Source organism: Podarcis cretensis (genome assembly GCF_951804945.1).
Source record: "Podarcis cretensis genome assembly, chromosome: 8".
NCBI classification, from domain to species: Eukaryota; Metazoa; Chordata; class Lepidosauria; order Squamata; family Lacertidae; genus Podarcis; species Podarcis cretensis.
In genome coordinates, this window is record NC_137177.1 from 55,047,807 (window position 1) to 55,065,926 (window position 18,120).

At 40.8% G+C, this 18,120-nt stretch overlaps 1 protein-coding gene across 1 annotated transcript in view; it reads right to left on the reverse strand.

Moving 5' to 3' along the window:
- The window catches only part of RPGRIP1L (RPGRIP1 like), a 74,335-nt gene that overhangs the window by 49,105 nt on the left and 7,110 nt on the right, over positions 1 to 18,120 (reverse strand). Inside the window, exons 4-9 of the mRNA XM_079988977.1 lie at positions 17,379 to 17,677; positions 13,882 to 13,990; positions 10,054 to 10,197; positions 7,034 to 7,139; positions 5,371 to 5,517; positions 4,402 to 4,475 (exon numbers count right to left, since the gene is read on the reverse strand). Coding sequence (XP_079845103.1) covers positions 4,402 to 4,475; positions 5,371 to 5,517; positions 7,034 to 7,139; positions 10,054 to 10,197; positions 13,882 to 13,990; positions 17,379 to 17,677 — 879 coding nt within the window. The remainder of the gene's footprint in view (positions 1 to 4,401; positions 4,476 to 5,370; positions 5,518 to 7,033; positions 7,140 to 10,053; positions 10,198 to 13,881; positions 13,991 to 17,378; positions 17,678 to 18,120) is intronic.

Here is an 18,120-nt window from a genome sequence, read left to right on the forward strand (position 1 = left end):
GCATTGTTAACATGAGTAAGAAACCAGGAACAGAAGATGGCCTTTGGGGGGGGGGGGGGGAAGGGGGGTGTGTCCAGAAAACACAAGTGTTTATCAAATGATTCACAGTTCAAAAAACTGCATGCATGGTGCGTACTACTACTTTTTCTTTCACCATATTTTATTGATTTCAGATATAACAGTACTAAGGACAGAATGACATTATTACCCACCCCGCAGGTGGCGCTGTGGGTTAAAGCCTCAGCGCCTAGGACTTGCCGATCGAAAGGTCGGCGGTTCGAATCCCTGCGGCGGGGTGCGCTCCCGCTGCTCGGTCCCAACGCCTGCCAACCTAGCAGTTCGAAAGCACCTCCGGGTGCAAGTAGATAAATAGGGACCGCTTACCAGTGGGAAGGTAAACGGCGTTTCCGTGTGCGGCTCTGGCTCGCCAGAGCAGCGATGTCACGCTGGCCACGTGACCCGGAAGTGTCTCCGGACAGCGCTGGCCCCTGGCCTCTTAAGTGAGATGGGCGCACAACCCCAGAGTCTGTCAAGACTGGCCCGTACGGGCAGGGGTACCTTTACCTTTTACCTTTACCTTCTATTTAATGTTCTTGCATTTAATATGGGGATCTCAAACGACAACAACTGCCCCATACAGGGGTCTCACAATGCTCAAGTTCCAGTAAATGTAGCAGCTATGGTTCAATGTTAACATAATTTTGCAATTTTGGAGGCAGTGGTTCCAGAATCACATGCAGCTCTGAGGAGGGCTTGACTTAGCTTCCTCCAGAACACTGATGTGTGTGATCGCCTCAAGATTTCTGTTTTGTTTTGTTCTGCAGGGGCTTTACAAGTGAAGAGGAGGGAAATATTCAAATGGGCAAAATGTGCATGCCACATATTCCTTAATATGTGTGTGTGTGTGTGTGTGTGTGTGTGTGTGTATATATATATATATTCTCCCTAGTTAAACTAGAATTCAGGAGAAATGGAATACAGGGTAGAGGGATCCAATAAAGAAATGGGCTCCGGGAAAATATGCTCGTTCCTTTAAAATGTTTTAATAGACTGCATGCTTAGATGCTATGTTATGATTTACTTATATATTGCTTTTTAATTCAAAGGTCCCAAAGCAATGAATAGCATAGTAATACAAATGAAAAACTCAACAAAAGTGCATTCAAAACAATGTAAAATAGCAAAATCACAAAATGAATCCAACTGGAAGCCAATGCATTTCCAGGCCCAATTCAAATTGCTACCTTTAACCTATACCTGAAGGAATTAGCTCTTCCCAAAGAAGACTATGCTGGCCTTAAGATCATCTACAAAGGCACTCCCCAGAGTGCCCTATCTATAGGGAGTGTGGAGGGAGGGCAACAACTGAAGGGGTCTTTTGGGCGACAGCCCCTGTCAATGTAATGCATTCCTTAAGAGAGCTTGCCTGCGCCTTCTGTGTTAGGTGAAGACATTTGTTCCCACCCATCCCAGTCTTTTTAGTAATTTTTAGCATCTTTATTATTCTTGTCAATAGTTTTAATGTGGTTCATTGGGATTGCTGCTTTGAATTACGTATGGAAGTTTTCATGTATACAGCTTTCTATAATGGAGAGGCAGGTTCCTGAGATTTTTATATGATATGCATTTGTATTTACACATTTTAAATCATACATTTGTTTTGCATATTTTAAGCCACCTAAAGGTTCAGTTGACACAAATTTAAATAAATTGCAATAATAAATATAATGCTTATCATCATCATCACCATCACCATTCTTTCATTTTAGGCTAGTGACAGGAGAGCATTCTCTACCCTTGAGGGCCAACTCCTGCATCTACTGCATCACTGTTGCAGTGTGGAGATTTCAATTACAGTGGTACCTCGGTTAAGTACTTAATTCATTCCAGAGGTCCGTTCTTAACCTGAAACTGTTCTTAACCTGAAGCATCACTTTAGCTAATGGGGCCTCCTGCTGCTGCCGCGCCGCCAGAGCACAATTTCTTTTCTTATCCTGAAGCAAAGTTCTTAACCCGAGGTAATATTTCTGGGTTAGCAGAGTCTGTAATCTGAAGCATATGTAACCTGAAGCGTATGCAACCCGAGGTACCACTGTACAGGCTGCACTGTTTAAATACAGCTATGTATAGTTTTCACTTGTGAGAAAAGTTTGTGTACATTCAAGTCTCATGGTCATTTGTACATTTTCCAACAACAACCTCAGAATCTGGCTCTGGTTAAACTTAGAGCAATGTAGAATTCCAGTTTCTCCTAATCCGCATAATGCTGACTTTAAAGGCATACAAAATTGTTCTGAAATTTACTGCTCAGCTATCATCTCCTTCGCAGTTAGGATTGCATTCCACTGGAATCTGCCTGGAATGTCTTTGGAGTTTACTTCACCCCGCTGCATTTTGAAGCCATCTGGGTAATGTACAAATGGCTGACCATCCACCACACTGTGCTCCTAGTATGGACGGAGGGTCAGAGGGATACAGGGTCAAGTTCTTATAGTCAATGGAAAGTGGCTTCTGGAATTTCCACCTCAACATAATATGACTGGAACCAGCTGCCTGAAAGGATGTCATAATGCTGTAAATGCATGGCATGAATATGCCCTAAATCAGCAAGTCAGACAGCTAAACTGGACATGGCACTTTGAAGCCACAACAGCTTTTCTCTCTGCTCCCCAAGAATTGGATATTATTCTCTCCCCCTTAGAGAAAACGCAATGACAATTGTGTTCTCTTTTGAACAAAAGCACTCCTACAGCTGGAGGGTTCTCCTTCTACCGACTCCATGATCAGGTGTTTCCTCATTAAGCCTCTGCAAATTGACTGTAATTGCTTCAATTTTCTGTTTGGCACCAGAAAATGAATTCAGTGCCCTGTCTCATTTCATGTTCAGTAGGTTTAGCCTCCTAATTTTTTATTTATGTGATATTAAGCACTGCTGACAGAATTTACACAGACTATTACCTCAGAGCGTCTTTACATAAATATGAAGTGCAGTCGCAGTGCCAGCCTAAGGCGTTTTGGCACCTGAAAAAGTTAGAGTCATGCCCTGCGCTGCTCTTGATTGGGGTCCATTTTTTTAAAAAAAAGGAAATTGAGACATTGAGGCCTAAGCTGGAAGTAAAAGGGGGAAAAAAAAGGCCTACCAACCCACTGCAATCTGCTATCGTATCATGACAATGCTGCCTGTGGGCCAGCATAAAGGGGCAGTTGTGCTAATGAGTTAAAGCTGGGAAGTATTGCCAAAACTGACTGCAAAAATGTTTTAAACTGACTTCTGTTACAAGGCTGCAAAACAACACCCAGCATTATAGAGACCCTATTTTCCTTTGTTAGAAACTCCTGCAGGTTCAACTCTGGCCAGGATCAAAAGAATAGCAAAACTAATTCACTGAGTCCAAGGGATTTTAAAAGATTATTTTGCCTACCACACAGCAGAGCAAACTACTTTAGAAACTGGATAGCATTACAAAAGCAGCTTGTGATATGGAAGGGAGTCAGCAGTTAAAACGGGGCAGGCGGGGGACGGGCAGTAGAAAAGATCAACAGGAACAGCACAGGACCTTTTAGGAGAGTGCTGCCAGTCTTGGGATCCCAAGAGCTGCTTTATTAATCACTTTGAGAGGCCATAATTACAATATGCAACTCTATAAATAAATAAATATTCCCATCTATTTATTGCATTTATCTCTCGTCTTTTTCTCTAAGAAGCTAAAGCTGGCGCACATGGTTTTCTACCTCCTCATTTAATCCACACAACAACCCTGTGAGGTAGGTTATGTTGGGAGGCAATGACTGGCCATCCATAGCGTCTCTATCATGTTAGGATGCAGGTGTGGTTTATTAGGTTTCATTCAGTCCATGATTTTATCAAGGCACTGGTTTTGAACATGTACAGTCTCTCTCAATTCAGATGTTACAGGGAAATAATGTTGGGTATTTTGTTTTATTGTCTAAAATGGCAGGAGAAAACCTCAAAATGGTATCAGTCAACATATAATCACTGCCCCAAATCTCCTAATGGCCACTCCCAGTGGCTTCATATAAATATTAAATAGCACTGGGGACAAAAATCATACTCTGCAGGTTAACCGCCAGGGGTTCACAGACACCATACAATAGTGCTTCTAACCCTCAACAGTCCAGATGAAATCAAACGCTGCAGAGAGATCCAGGAAAATAAACAGGGCTGTACTCCCCCACCATCTCTCCTGAATAAGGTCATCCATCAGACCGACTAAGGCCAATTCAGTCCCCAAACCAGGCTTGAACCCAGACTGAAATAGGTCAGTTTTATCCAAAAGTGTTTGCAGCTGAACTGCCACTACTCACGCATTGCTTATTTTAGCCCATACATAAACTGAGAAATGGAATGTTAAGAGAGTTCTGTTATCAGTTATAATTTACCTGTTGTATAATTTATCATAGTTTTCTTTTAAAAGGTCCCTCTCTTTTTCCAAATCATTAATTCTATCTTGAAGCTGGAATGAAGACAAACGTTGTAAGTGATGCAATTAAAAAGCAACATTACCGACACTAGTAAAGCTTTCTGAATAGCTGCATGCATGGTTGTGCTTTCTGGCAGTCAGTGGCCAGTAAGCTTTGACATTACCAGTGACTGCCCTGATGTCACAAAAGAGCAAGGCAGATTGGGATGGTGCAAAAATCAAGATTTGCAAAACGTTTTCATTAACGCAGGACAATTTCTATTTTTGTAAGGTTTTTCTCCTTTTTTAATATCAACCAAACATTAAGGCATTGGGTCGACACATTTCACCTGTTTTATAGGTAGAGATGGCTCACAAGGTGGGGGCAGATCTGCTATGCTGCCTTCTTGGCAGGTGGCTGTTGCTTATCAAGAAGAAGAGGAGGGAAGCGGTGGGAAGGTTGACGTGGTGCAAAAGAACTGATGGAGCCAATCTGGTACTCCTTCTGGTGCATTTGCACCACGGTGCCCTCTTCATCCCAATAACAGTGACTCACCTGCTGGGAAGCTAGTGTACTGGCTTGGCCCCATCTCGCAAGTTGCTTCTGTCTATAGGTGAAATTTAGATGGTGTTTGCCACCTTTAATGCAATCATCATGTATTAGGATGAATGCAGCATCTTGAAATGGTCCGACTGCAAGCTTGATCTTACATGGGTGTTCAAAGACTGCTCAGAGGCATATAAATACTACTGTAGGGTTAACAACAGAGTGTTAAGTGCTATATATCCACCAGCTGTGCAGTCATAAGCCAAGTAAGACCAGAATGTTTGAATTATTGGGAGTCCTCTCACGACTTGGTCCGGGATACTACGCAAATTTCTCTAGCCCAGTTTAAAGGATTGTGCAAAGACTGTGCTCTTCCCAACCCCCTGCCCCCAAGGATCTCACCTCTTCTAAGCGTCGCTTTGAAAAATTTGTGGCCTGTAACTCACTCTCGAGGTGGAGGCACTTGGAACGTTCTTCTTTAAGTTGCAAATTGAGTTCGTCCCCCTTTGCCATGAGTGCATTGTGGCTTGCTTTAAGATTTTTTTGGTTCTGTGGAGGAGACGAGAGAAGGCAGCTGAAGTTGGGTCTGGGTGAGTAACATTAGGCTGCGGTCACTATTCTTGGATGGATTGAGTCTAAAGGTTTCCTCCAGCAACCTTTAAAGTGTAATCTCAATCCAGTCAACAGGAGATGCTCTTGCCATGTTTTTGACACAATGTCATTAAGTTACACAATGGCAACGAAGAGGGTGGAGGGTGTTCCTCCCTTCTCCAGCATGCTAACCACTCCCAGTTCAGCTGTGATGAGCAGGACCAAGACAGACATCTGTTTAGCAATTAAAGCATTTTGCTGTGGTTCTTGTGGTTTGGACACGCTGACCCAAAACACTACAGTAGCAAGCAAAAATGAACCCGACCACAAATATGTCCATGCAGCTCTTGTCATTTTGCTGCTAACCCACCAGCTGATGTTTCGTTTGCCTTCTTAATTCCTTCCAAGGGAGCTGCATTAAGATTTAATTAAAATAAATTCTGTGTCTCTTTAAAATTTGATTCTGCACTTCTGTGTGACATCTGAACTGTTGAGCTGCGCTCAACATTTCAAAAACGTGCACCTCTGTTTATTTTGCTTTGGAAACTGTTGCACACACCACAATTTGCAAGGCTTTGATAAGCATTTAAGTCTTCTGAAAATAATTTCACTCCATAACTCCCTTACAAATGAATGTGGTTGCTGTGCTGTGGTGCTTCAGCTTCGTCTGCTATGTCATATTACCATAATGATAAGCAGTGGACAAAAAAATCCAAATTTTCCATCCTAAGAGACAGTAGTATTGCTGGTACAGAGGTCTGCATATGCTGAGTTGTGTATGCTGAGATATGCACAAAAGCTGCATGCAAATATGGGCTGCATCATTAATTCTGGTGGAGGGAGCAGATCTAAGCTGAAGGTATAGGAAGCATCTAAAATGCTACACTGGGATTTGCTGATCAGGATTAGAAATAAAGCAGGCCATGTTTTATGGAGAGAAACCTCCTACCAATTCAATTCCTTGGCATTTCCAGTTTGAAGGCTGGTGAAGGATATGCTGCAAAGGGTAGGCTTTACTGAAGAAGATGGACAAATAGACCAACTAAGCATCAGGCAGCTCTTAGCACCTTAACATTGCGAAAGACCATTCAGCACTTGAAGAACCTGGGAGGTGGAGTGTGATTCTGCACTAATTACAACTGAAATTCAACTAACTTTTAATTACTGAGCAAACATGTATAAGATTGCAAGGTTAGTATAAATTCCCATTTATTTCTTAGTGTATTATAAACATTCTTAGCTAGCCTTCATTTACTGCACAATCATCATACCATCTACTAAGAAGTAAGTTGCCCTGAGTTCATGGGAACTTACTTCCTGCTAAGTGTATATAGGATTGAAGTCTTAAATTTCCAGATCTGTATCATACTTTTGGTGAAGAAAGAAGTGCCTCTCTAAACAAGTTTATTCCGTACATAACCCCACCTGGAGTTCTGGTGCATGAGTTTACAGTTCTAGCTGAAGTTCTGCCTACCTCCTGTAGCTGAAGAAATCTTTCCTCCATTGCTGCAAATTCATTGCTCTTCTCCACCAATTGTTTGTGGAGCTTAATCATTTCAACATTGTCCCGAATGCTTAACCTACAAAATGGCATGTTCAAAAAGAAAGTAATTGTGAGGTTTATGGTACAATAATAGTCGAGTCACCTTGTTAATTTTGCCTTGGAGAACTTAAAACCCTTCACACTTTCCTAATTCCAAAACACTACTGGGGAGAGGTGTGTGTAGAACATCTAAAACAATTCCTTTCCTTAAATTTAACATTATAGGTTGTTAAATAAATACATGTTTTTACAGTATGAAGATATTTGAACATTACTCATTATTGGGATGTATTGGTTTATTCTTATCAAACTTCATTGGAGCCTATGGTAAAAGGAGCAGTATTATACTTACAACAGGAAGAGAGAAAAAACACTTTCTTCCAAAACTTTGGTGCTAGAGAATTACTGTTTAGTGGAGCATTATCCAGGAACGTAACCCCTTTCCAAGTATTTCCAAGGCAAGCGGCTTAGCATTTTACACAGATAATGCCCTGAGATTGGCATTCAAATTAGCTGCAGATGTATCTTTAACAATGACCATCTTGACCGAAATTCTATATGGCTGAGATTCTGTTATATATTTTCCCTGCTGAGATTCAATTGAAAATTCACTATTTAATCTTGTTAAAAGTCATCACGCAGCTAACTACAGATATACTTTCAAAAACCTATCCCTTGAACGGTGCAGGGTGACCTCATTATTATTGTTTTTGCATGTATTTCAACCAAAAAATGTTTTAAAGGAAACCCCTGAATTGATCTTAACTGCTAATGCCAAATAAAGCATGATAAACATCAGAACAGAATCTCACATCTTGAAATACATTGTTTCTCCTCTAATACTTATCTGTTATAGACAGACTGGATAAATTGTACCAGTGCCATGCTGGAACCAGAAAATAGACTACAAAGCTTACACATCTGTAAACCAGCTGAGAACTTGAAATACTTAAAAAAAAATATTTAATTCTTTTGAAACTCAGGGTCCATTGTGTTTTGCCATTACCTAGTCAACTGTCCTTACAGAGAAGATTAAAAAGCTCGCAAACCAGGAATCCGGTTTATTGCACCCTTCATATAAATAGATGTAGCAAGTAGAGGAAACATTTTTGCCTGATGCTAAACACTAAAAACTCTAATGCCATTTCATGTTCTTCTGAATCTTGTTTCTCACATCAAACAAATAGCAGGGATAGCTTCAAAAGAGATTTTACAGGAGTTTCTCTCCCCCACCCCGCCCTATTTTTGAATAAAAGGAGTTGAGAAGAATGGCATTTATGATACATGCAGATCTAAGCCAAATGTCTCCTGACAATTGACATTAACTAGTATGTACCACAGTGCCTAACTCTTTAGCAGTGTTCAGACCTAATGGGGAACCATGGTCTCCCACCAGGAGAACAAAGTACAGCGAGTCTGAGGCTCTCACACTTTCTTTCCTCCTCTCCTTTTCTTTTGCATGCCAGGAGGAAAGAGGTGGAAAGCTTATTCTTTTGACTTTAAACTAACCACAGTTTCCCATTACACCTAAACTCAGGGAACTGTCATTTGTTAGACGATGGTTTGTGAGAAAAAGTCAGAACCATACAGATTCATTTCAGATTCTGGTTTGTTGTCACTAACCAGAGTTTAAGCCAGGGCTCCCCACTTTTTGGCGCCTGAGGAACACCTGAAAACCTAAGAAACAGCACAAACTTCCATTTGAAAAAAGAAAAAACTGACATTGCTCAGAACTTCCCACAACTTGAAGCAGACAAACACCTAAATAAAGCAGAAACAAATAAAGTAGGGCAGCTCCCAATGACCCAAAACATAGAAAAAGAAAACCAGAGGGTGTTGGAATGGTAGTCCCAAAGGAGTGTACATGAGGGAGCTATGGTGCCCAAGAGCTTTAAATGAACCAAGGTTGCCTAAGTAGCTTCCAATCGCTTTTTTAAAGGTGCAAAAGAAGAAGGTAAAGGAAATGGGGGAAGACAACGACACAGTCCAGGGCTTGTAGTAGCCCTTTCTTGCAAGCATTTGCCACCAGTGCTAGCCATGCAAAACCAGAGGAACTAAGTGGTTTTCCTTTTGACTGGATAATCTTCCCATCTTGCCTTTCGATGTTTTTGGCCTAAATCATCCTGACCCAAAGCGCTGCAGATTAAGTGACCTTAGGGAATGCAAAAATGGAATTGAGTAGAATTAAAATATATTACCGTGAGCAAAGTACCCATGCAAATGATGGAACCTAGGAATGTTGTTAAGAAAACAAGACTCCAGATGGACAATTCATAAGCCATGTTTTTCCAACATGAAAACATCTGTTGTTCTGAACAATCTGGGATGACCTGAGCCATCTACATGCAACCCATATTGCCCAGATTGCTTCTTCTGCACAGCATGATCCTGGTGAGATTTTATGCTGGGATGATCCAGGGTTGATTTTTTTTTTGCTGTGCATGTGTGAGAGGGAGATCTTGCAGCAGTTTACTTTGAGCTGGTGTGGCAACAAGCAAGCATGGAATATGGAATTTGGGCTCCGAGCTTACATTTCTAGTGCTATCACATCCTGCTGCCAATTTGCTGTAGACGCTATACCAGTGCAGGAATTTGTAAAATCATTGTTCCAGTCTCCCCCACTATTGGCAGCATTCACTTCTCATAACCTCTTCACCCCCCACCCATTAGTAAGCAACTCTGCTCATCCACATTTGAGCCTTGGAGACATGATGGGGGTCCATTCATTTGCATGTATTTAATTGGGTTTGATTGGCACTGTTAGTTCTGTCATCAAGAAAGCGACCCTAGTATATCATCTGGCCAGTAACAGGTAAAGTAATAACCTGATGTCCCCCATGCAAATGCTTGCAAGAGCACCACAATAAAACCGAGTGCAAGTAAATCAATTACTTTACTGTCACACGATTGGGTTCAACTTATGAGCTGAGAGCATTTCCATCCCATTTTACCGTTGGCCAGTTGCCTGCTGCTCTTTCAGCTGCAGGAGAGCTTCTTCAAACTCCTCTTCCTTCTTCCGTATTTCGCTTCTGAGCGTTTCCACTGCCTGCGCCAACTCCTCATTGTGCGCCCGTTGAGACTCAACCACATTCTCTCTGCAACATTCAAAGTGCTTTGAGTTCGTCAGTTAAAAAGCGAAAGCTTTATGTTTAACATAATGGGAAACTAGAATGAACCACATGTTCTGCCAGGTATATAAATGTTTACAAGAGGTTTACTTCTTACTGGTCCCACTGAAGCCACCCATAGCTGAGAAGGCTATATGAAACAGGCAAAGAAACTGCGGTATGACAGGTTAGATTTTGTTAAGGCAACAAAGCTTTCTAAATTGAAACCCAAAATTTACACCTGCATCCTTTAGGAATTCTTCTCAGGGCAACTTTTTTCTAAGGCTGTTCTTCATTGTCACAGAGGATTCTGATCTAGGGTGTCAAGTTAGTTCACAAGTGCTGGGCCTCACAAATGCAGTGAAGTAAATCCAGTTTATAGTGACTCCACACTGATCTATCAGTAGTGTGAACAAGCCCTTATTTATTTATTTATTTACCAAACAAACAAACAAACAAACAAAAAACAAAAATAAACCCTCCCAAGTGCTTTAAAAAAATCTAAAATAAAACATTAACATTACTGATACAAAAGAGTATCTAACAATATCCAAAAAGTGATTAAAACCAATAACTAGTCGCTGAAAAGAAATAAAACACACATCTGGATAGGCTTGCCAAAACAAAAATGTTTTAAACAGGTGCTGAAAATCGTACAGGGAATGGACTTGCTTGATGTCAATAGGCAGTGAGTGCCAAAGTATAGGTGCTGACACGCAAAAATATCAATTTCTTACAAGTGCGGAATGAGTATTATGTGGCAACTGTAACGTTGCCGGTTCCGCAGACCGAAGCAGTCAAGTAGGCTTATATGGGGTAAAGTGATCCCGCAAGTAAACTAGTCCCAAGCTTTTTAGGGTTTTATATACCAATAATAACAACCTGAATTTGGCCCAGTAGCAATAGGCAGCCAGTGCATCTCTCTGAGCAGAGGTGCTATATGCTGACAGGGCCTTACTCCCTGCCAGCAACCATGCTGTCGCATTCTGCCCTAACTGCAGCTTGTGGAAACCCAGCCTTGAAGTCACATGAACACCCGTGGTCAAGCTCTCCTAGTCCAGGAAAAACCACACCTGCTGCACGAGACCCAGCTGATCTTCTTTTAGGGAAGTTTGTCCATCATTACTGATGTTTGCTTTGATAACCCACTTGACACTTATCAGAAGAAGTGGAGAGTTCTCCAGAACACACTTTGAAGGACAGCCTGCCTATATAAATGCTCAAGGTCAGGGGTCTTATTTTCTTGTTCACCATTAGGAAGGATGAGGTTGGTGGCCTCAGGGACAGAGACTTTTCCACAGTGTCCTCTACGAAACAGTGGGTATATCCGGAATCACTGTTCACTACGTCTGTTTGCAGACCACTTCGGCAGCATTGGACATCATAAAACAAAGCTTTATGCCTTGTTTTCATCAGGTAAGAATCTGACCCATTGCTTCTTTCAGAGACTTGCATAGTCTACAAAGACTTTCAGAGACTTATAAGACTTATGTTTATTTGGTTCTATGTTTTCTATTTGGTTTCTCATATCGTTCAATGTTCTGTATAGACTATATAAAGAGTTTATATTGATATTGCATTGTTGTACTTGGTCATTGTGTTGCCTTGGATATTACTGATAATTGTTTGCAACACAGAGGTTTAATTGTTTGGTTACTTAGTATGTTTTGTAACTGGTGTTTTTAAAAAGCTCTTGTTAACTGTAACACATTCTGGTTTTGATGTGGTGCTTTACCCTCCTTTGTAAGCTGCCTTGAGAGGACCTTGTCCTTCAAATGGTGGGATGTAAGGATCCCCAATAAATAAAATAAACACTTCGCTAGCTCCCAGTTATGAAAAACATGAACGCTGCTACACTGTGTCAAAATAATTACAATTGATTGCTAAAACGATCAATTGCATGTACAAAGTATTTTCGTTTCACTCCATGGCATCTCAAGATGAGTCTCCATACTGCTTTTCGAATAACATTTATTTTAGTTTGGAAAGACTAACCATGGAAGATCTTTTTTTTTTGGGGGGGGGGATCTCCATGGGAGCTTCTAAGAGATAATTAGGATATTAAGATCTAAGAGATATTTAATAAATTGTAATGCTTCTGAATATGCATAAATTCACTGTATGACATACTGTCACCCACACATTTTTCATGTAAGTTATATGCTCATTATTGAGATTTCCATCAGACACGGTTATTTTGAACTAGCCTCTTGAGTTGTATTGTAATAAATTCGTGCTTGTCCTGTAGACCTGTACATATTTGAAACTAACTGTGAACACTGGAACACTGGATATAAAAATGTTTATATGGCGTGCAACTATCAATTCAACAAATAAATATAATAAATATTCAACAAATAAATCCTGTGTATGCCTACTCAATAATTAGCCCTACTGAGTTCAATGAGTAAGCCTCACTGAATGCAACAGGACTTAGGTAGACATGGTTAGAGTTTTAAGCAGACATGGCTAGAGTTGCACATGGTTACACTCACATAAGTCTGTATAGGACTGGAGGCTTAAGATGTTTACCATGTACCACTGAACAATTTGATAACTATCTGCCTAACCAAAAGCAATTCCATAGGATAATGCCTAAACTTTTGCATAGGGAAATAATAATAAGCTAAGCCTGAATTATTCATTTTATGATACGTTATTATCTACGTGCTGCTGTTTAAAGATCTGTATTTATTTAGGATATTTAAAGATCTGTTTTAAATACATTTTTATATTGCATTTTTTTTGCAACTTATATGCAGCTTCGTTAACCTCTACAGAGGTGTATGGATAAAATCCTCCCCTGGTCAGTGGTTCAAGATGTGTTGTGAGTTCAAGTCCTGGCAACTGGAAAATCAGCAGATGTGCAATGTGGGGGGTTGAATACTTAACATTCACTTAAGCTACAAAGCAGTGGTGGGGGGAACAGTTATTACAAAAATATCAGGGCAGGAAAATGAGCTTTATTATCCCTAGGCAACACATTGCCAAAATATGAGAAGACCAGTGAAACTCTTATTTCCTAAAATATTCTTAACAGGAGACTTTTAAAAAATCCTTCCTGAGGCAACCAAAGATTTGTTCCACGGCATTTCAGGAGGTAGTGTCTTGTTATCTCTCTTTACTGCAGTCTCCCCCACAATAAAAAGATTTTGTGAGCTGCCTACAGTTGGTACCTATTAAGTTGACTAGCCTATATACGCCCCCAGTTCCTGTGACCATATGTTTTCCTATCAAAGGTGATTGACGCAGGTGCTCAAAGCTGAGATCAAACAATATGAGAGCTTATTAACTTCAAATGCTGTGAAACTGGGTGTGTGTGGCATTTTCTTTTTTAACAGTCCGTTCTTTTCTCTTTTAAAAACCACCCTATTTTTGTTGCTGTTTGTTTCATGAAAGTTTGACTATCCAAGGTACGCTGCTACAAGATTCTTCTGCCCAAAAGCATTAGTATTCATGAGTCATCACAGGAATGAATCAACTCCTTACGTATCTATAGCCAGTATCCCTCGGATAGAGAAAAGGAGCCCACCCCATGCCTTAAAGGAATGCCCAGTGTAAATGAACAGGGCGTATGCAGTCCAGTTTTAATTTCCTTTAGGCTGTCAGTTAACTGATGACACCAAGTAAATAGTTGACATCAGAAAATAAAGAAATATAGAAAAGTCATACAAGTTTCTTATCTCTGCTCTTGCTTCCTCAAGTAAGTTGTGTCCATACTTGGGGGGCAACGCTTGTGGAGATTTCAAAGGTCGGATTTCTACATCCTGCATTCTCATTCCTAAAAGAAGAAGGGAGTGGGTGGAATGAGAAAAATCAGAGAAGTATGTTTACTGAAAGGTAAGTGACTAAAAGGAGAGAAAAAATAAGCAGTAATCACACATACTGAGCATTATCCTACTATATTTGTAACAGCCTTGAATTTAAGCCAGGGAAAGCCAACACAATGCTCTCCATAAGTTGCTAGACTACAATTCCCATCATTCCTCACTGATGACCAAGCCGGCAAGTGTCGATGGGAAATGGAGTCCAACAACATTTGGAGGACCATAGGTTTGCTACCCCTGTTTTATGGAGAAGGCCCAGAAACTAGTGACTTCATTTGGGGTTGCAATATATCTGGTCTGACCATTCTTCCATCTAGACAAAATTGTTAGTTGAATGGCAGCAGCTCTACACGGCATTACACAAAAGTATTTTTCCAGCCCTGCCCCTCCATATCCTTTCTAGCTTGAGATGCCAAAGAATCAAAGGCAAATCTGTGACCTTCTGCATGCAGAGCTCTATTGCTGGACTATGGCTCCCCTTTGAAGCGAACTAAGTCAGGCCATTGGTCTCTCTAGCCTAGTATTTTCCTCTCTGACCATCAGTAGCAATTAACAAAGGCGTCAGGAATGGACCTTTTCAAGCCCAGCTTTCCTTTATGCCAGGGACTGGACCCAAGACCTTCTACATACAGAGCAACTGCTATACTGCTAAACGTAATGGGTATTTAGATGTCAACATGTATTTTAATTTGAAGGCTGTACTCAACTAAGTACTAACCAGATGAAACCCACTGAATTTGATGGACCTAAATTAGTCAAGTCCATTCATTTCAGCACAACAATTTTAATATGGACCTTTTTAAGATTTGACTTCATTCATATTTTGGTTTTTTAAAAACTTGTTTTTAACCTTTTTATTGACAGTTTTAATGCATATGTTATAGCCTTTGTAAACTGCTTCAAGGCTTTATTTACAATTAAGTGGCATATATGCTGTGTTAAATAAATAAATAGGCTTATTAAAAATGGTGGCATGGATCCAAAGGCCAGTGAGAATCATTCACAGCATACCCACTAGAGTTTTGGAGTTTTGGAGCTGTTTCCTCTAAAATGACAACCTTGCAATGTTACTTGACAATCCTCTTTTGAAGTTGAGGGGTGTTCCACAAACATTATGGCAATATGGCATGGAGGGCAGCTGCTATTCAAAGGAGAAAAAGTAAAACAAAACCCAGTGTGTACACTCATGCCTTTGGCAGCAAGTAGCTTTTTGGATCCCGGCCAGTTTGTCTAAATTCTAAACATAACAGCATACATTCCTCATTACAGTTAGAAGTCACTGCTGTTTTAGGCCACAGTTTTAGCAGGGAACAGATTCTGAAGGGCTTGCAGGAAAATGGGGTTACTACATTTGATTGCAACCAAGTTCTGGAAGCTCATGGAGATTTTAATTCGCATTAAAGCAGTTGTATTAGCCTATCCAGTGCTTGATGGTGATGTTCAAATGCTATGTTTCCTCCATTTACAAATACTTGGCATGCATTGGGCAAAGGCTTCGTTACTGCTCCAAACAGGGAGGAAAAGGAATTAAATTCAAAAGATGAGAGACGGCAAACAGTCTGCCCAATGCATCCCAAGAGGCTAGAACTTATGTGATAAAAATAATAAGAAATTTCCTAGTACATGGAAGCAGGGATATAGCGGCAAACCTGGCTGTAACTATTAGGCACTGCTATCTATAACTGTGTGCCAAAAATAAATAAATATCAGAGCAACAAAGTAAATTATGCAAATGAATTGCATTAAGGGTGATAGCCAAGATAATTTTAATTTGCTTTCAAGGGTCCAGCTTTTACAAGAACCTACTTTTATTTATTTCATGGGCTGATAGATGAGAAGGAGGTAAATATATATGGTGGCATCCGAGGCAAGTCCTATTCAGAGCAGACCCACCAAAGTTAGTGGAAATAACTAACATAGGATCATTACTTTCATTGGGACTACCCTGAATAAACTTTGTTGGATAAAACCCATAAAGATTTTGAGGATTTTAGGAGCAGCTGCAAATAAGTGTGCTGAAGCCAACTCCACCTTAAAATTGAGCACTTTATGTTTGGATACTATTTGACCTGTGAAATTTCAAGCTTTTATTCTCAAGGATGGAGAATCTGTGGCCCTCCAGATATTGCTGGGCACCAATTCTCATCAGCTCCAGCCAGTGTTGTCCCTCTGTGGACTGAAATATTTAAAAGACCAAAGCTAACAAACACAAACCCTTTTGATTTAGGGCTTGCTCCAATTAATCATGGCCAAGGTTTAATGTTACAAAGCATAGATGCCAAGGACCATCTTTAAGTTGACATTCCTAATCTTTCCCACACAACAGAGTATTCACAGAGTATTCCTCTTTTAAGAGGATGCCTGCTATGATAAATGAGTGTGCTGTCTGGAAACAAGCCATGTCTTCTGATTCAGAAGTTTTTATTCTAGCCACATGCTGACTTATGTAAATTCACTCAATTGGTTAATCAACTATGGAATGCTCTCCCCAGGGGGAAACACCTGGTGCCACCACTGGCTGCTTTTAGGCACCAGGCAAAAACATTCATTTTCAGCCAAGCTTTTGAATGAACTCATCCATTCATTTATCTACTTATTACATTTATACACCACTTTTTCCTCCACAGAGCTCAAAGCGGTATACATGGTTCTCTGTTGCCCATTTTATTCCCACAACAGTCAGCCATTAAGCTTCCTGACTGAGTGGGTATCCAAACCCTGGTCTTCCGGGCATAGTCTGATACTTGTCCTCTCTTAGTGGGTGAGATCTGTTAGGCTTCTTTTTAGGTCTATCAATGTTTTTAGCTTTTATTTTGTTCTAGCTTTATACTGATTTATTTATTTTTTTCCATTGTATCAAAAGTCACTTTGTTTTTTAAATTTATATACTGCCCTTCATCTGAAGATCACTGGGCGGTTTACAGTATAAAACCACAAAAATACACCACATAATAATGAACAAAACAATACCGTCCAGCTTAAAAGGCCATAGATGGTATAATTAGCCAAAGGCCTGGGAGAAGAGGAATGTTTTCGCCTGGTGCCTAAAGATATGTAATGAAGGAGCCAGGTGAGCCTTCCTGGGGAGAGCATTCTATGAACAGGGAGCCACCACAGAATAGGCCTGTTCTTGTGTTGCCACCTTCTAGATCTCATAGTCACATGAAGAAGGGCCTCAGAAGATGGCAGTATCAGGCAGATGACAGTCATCCCTCTGTCTTATCTCACCTGCTTCAACTGGCTTCTGGGACAGATGTTCCTCTGCCCAAGGGTCTGATCAGCACTGTTTCTCAAATAATTTGAACGTGTCAGGGTTTAAAAGGGGACAGCTTGCTCATGTACCTTTCTTTGCGCGCTCCTGGACGCCAACACCCTCCACTGCTTTTTTGAGACCTGTGTTAATGCGCGCCTGGACATAACTGTAGGGCGTGTGCCGCGGGCCGTGAAGCTGGAGCTGCTGCTTGGTTGAAATGAGCCTGTTGCGGACAGCTTCGTTTTGCTTCTCCAGTTCCCGAACTTTCTCCTGCAGCTGCTCAATCACTTCCTCCATCTCCACGTCATGACCCAGCCGCTTGGGGCCGCCACCGACCTGCTCAGCTTTTTTCTTGTCGTTAACAAGCCGAATTAACTTGGTGGCCATTCTGGGGGGGGGGGGAGCATGGGGGAGAGAGAGAGGGGGGGGGAAATACAACTTATATAAGATGAAAAAGGTGGTGGTGGTGGGGGGAATTAAGCATAAAAAACATTCTGTTGAAAGGAACATAATCACTGTGAAGACTTCAGTGCAGAACCTGAATAATAAATTTCAGGTTTTGATATAACTATTACTGCCTGTGAAGAACTCTTTGAAGATAATTGAAACCACTGGATAGCAATCTGCTTTATAGCACTGACAAATAACAGTTTCCTAAGGCTTATCATTTAAAGTTTAGTAAAAGGGAGGGACGCATATTTACTCCATATGCTGCTCAAATTTGGAACGCATGACCTTCCTGAGGAACTCTGCATGCTGTTAAGTATAGTTACAGATTGGGGATGTGGTGGGGCCACGTATAAAAGCTTCAGTCCCATATGATATTAAGCT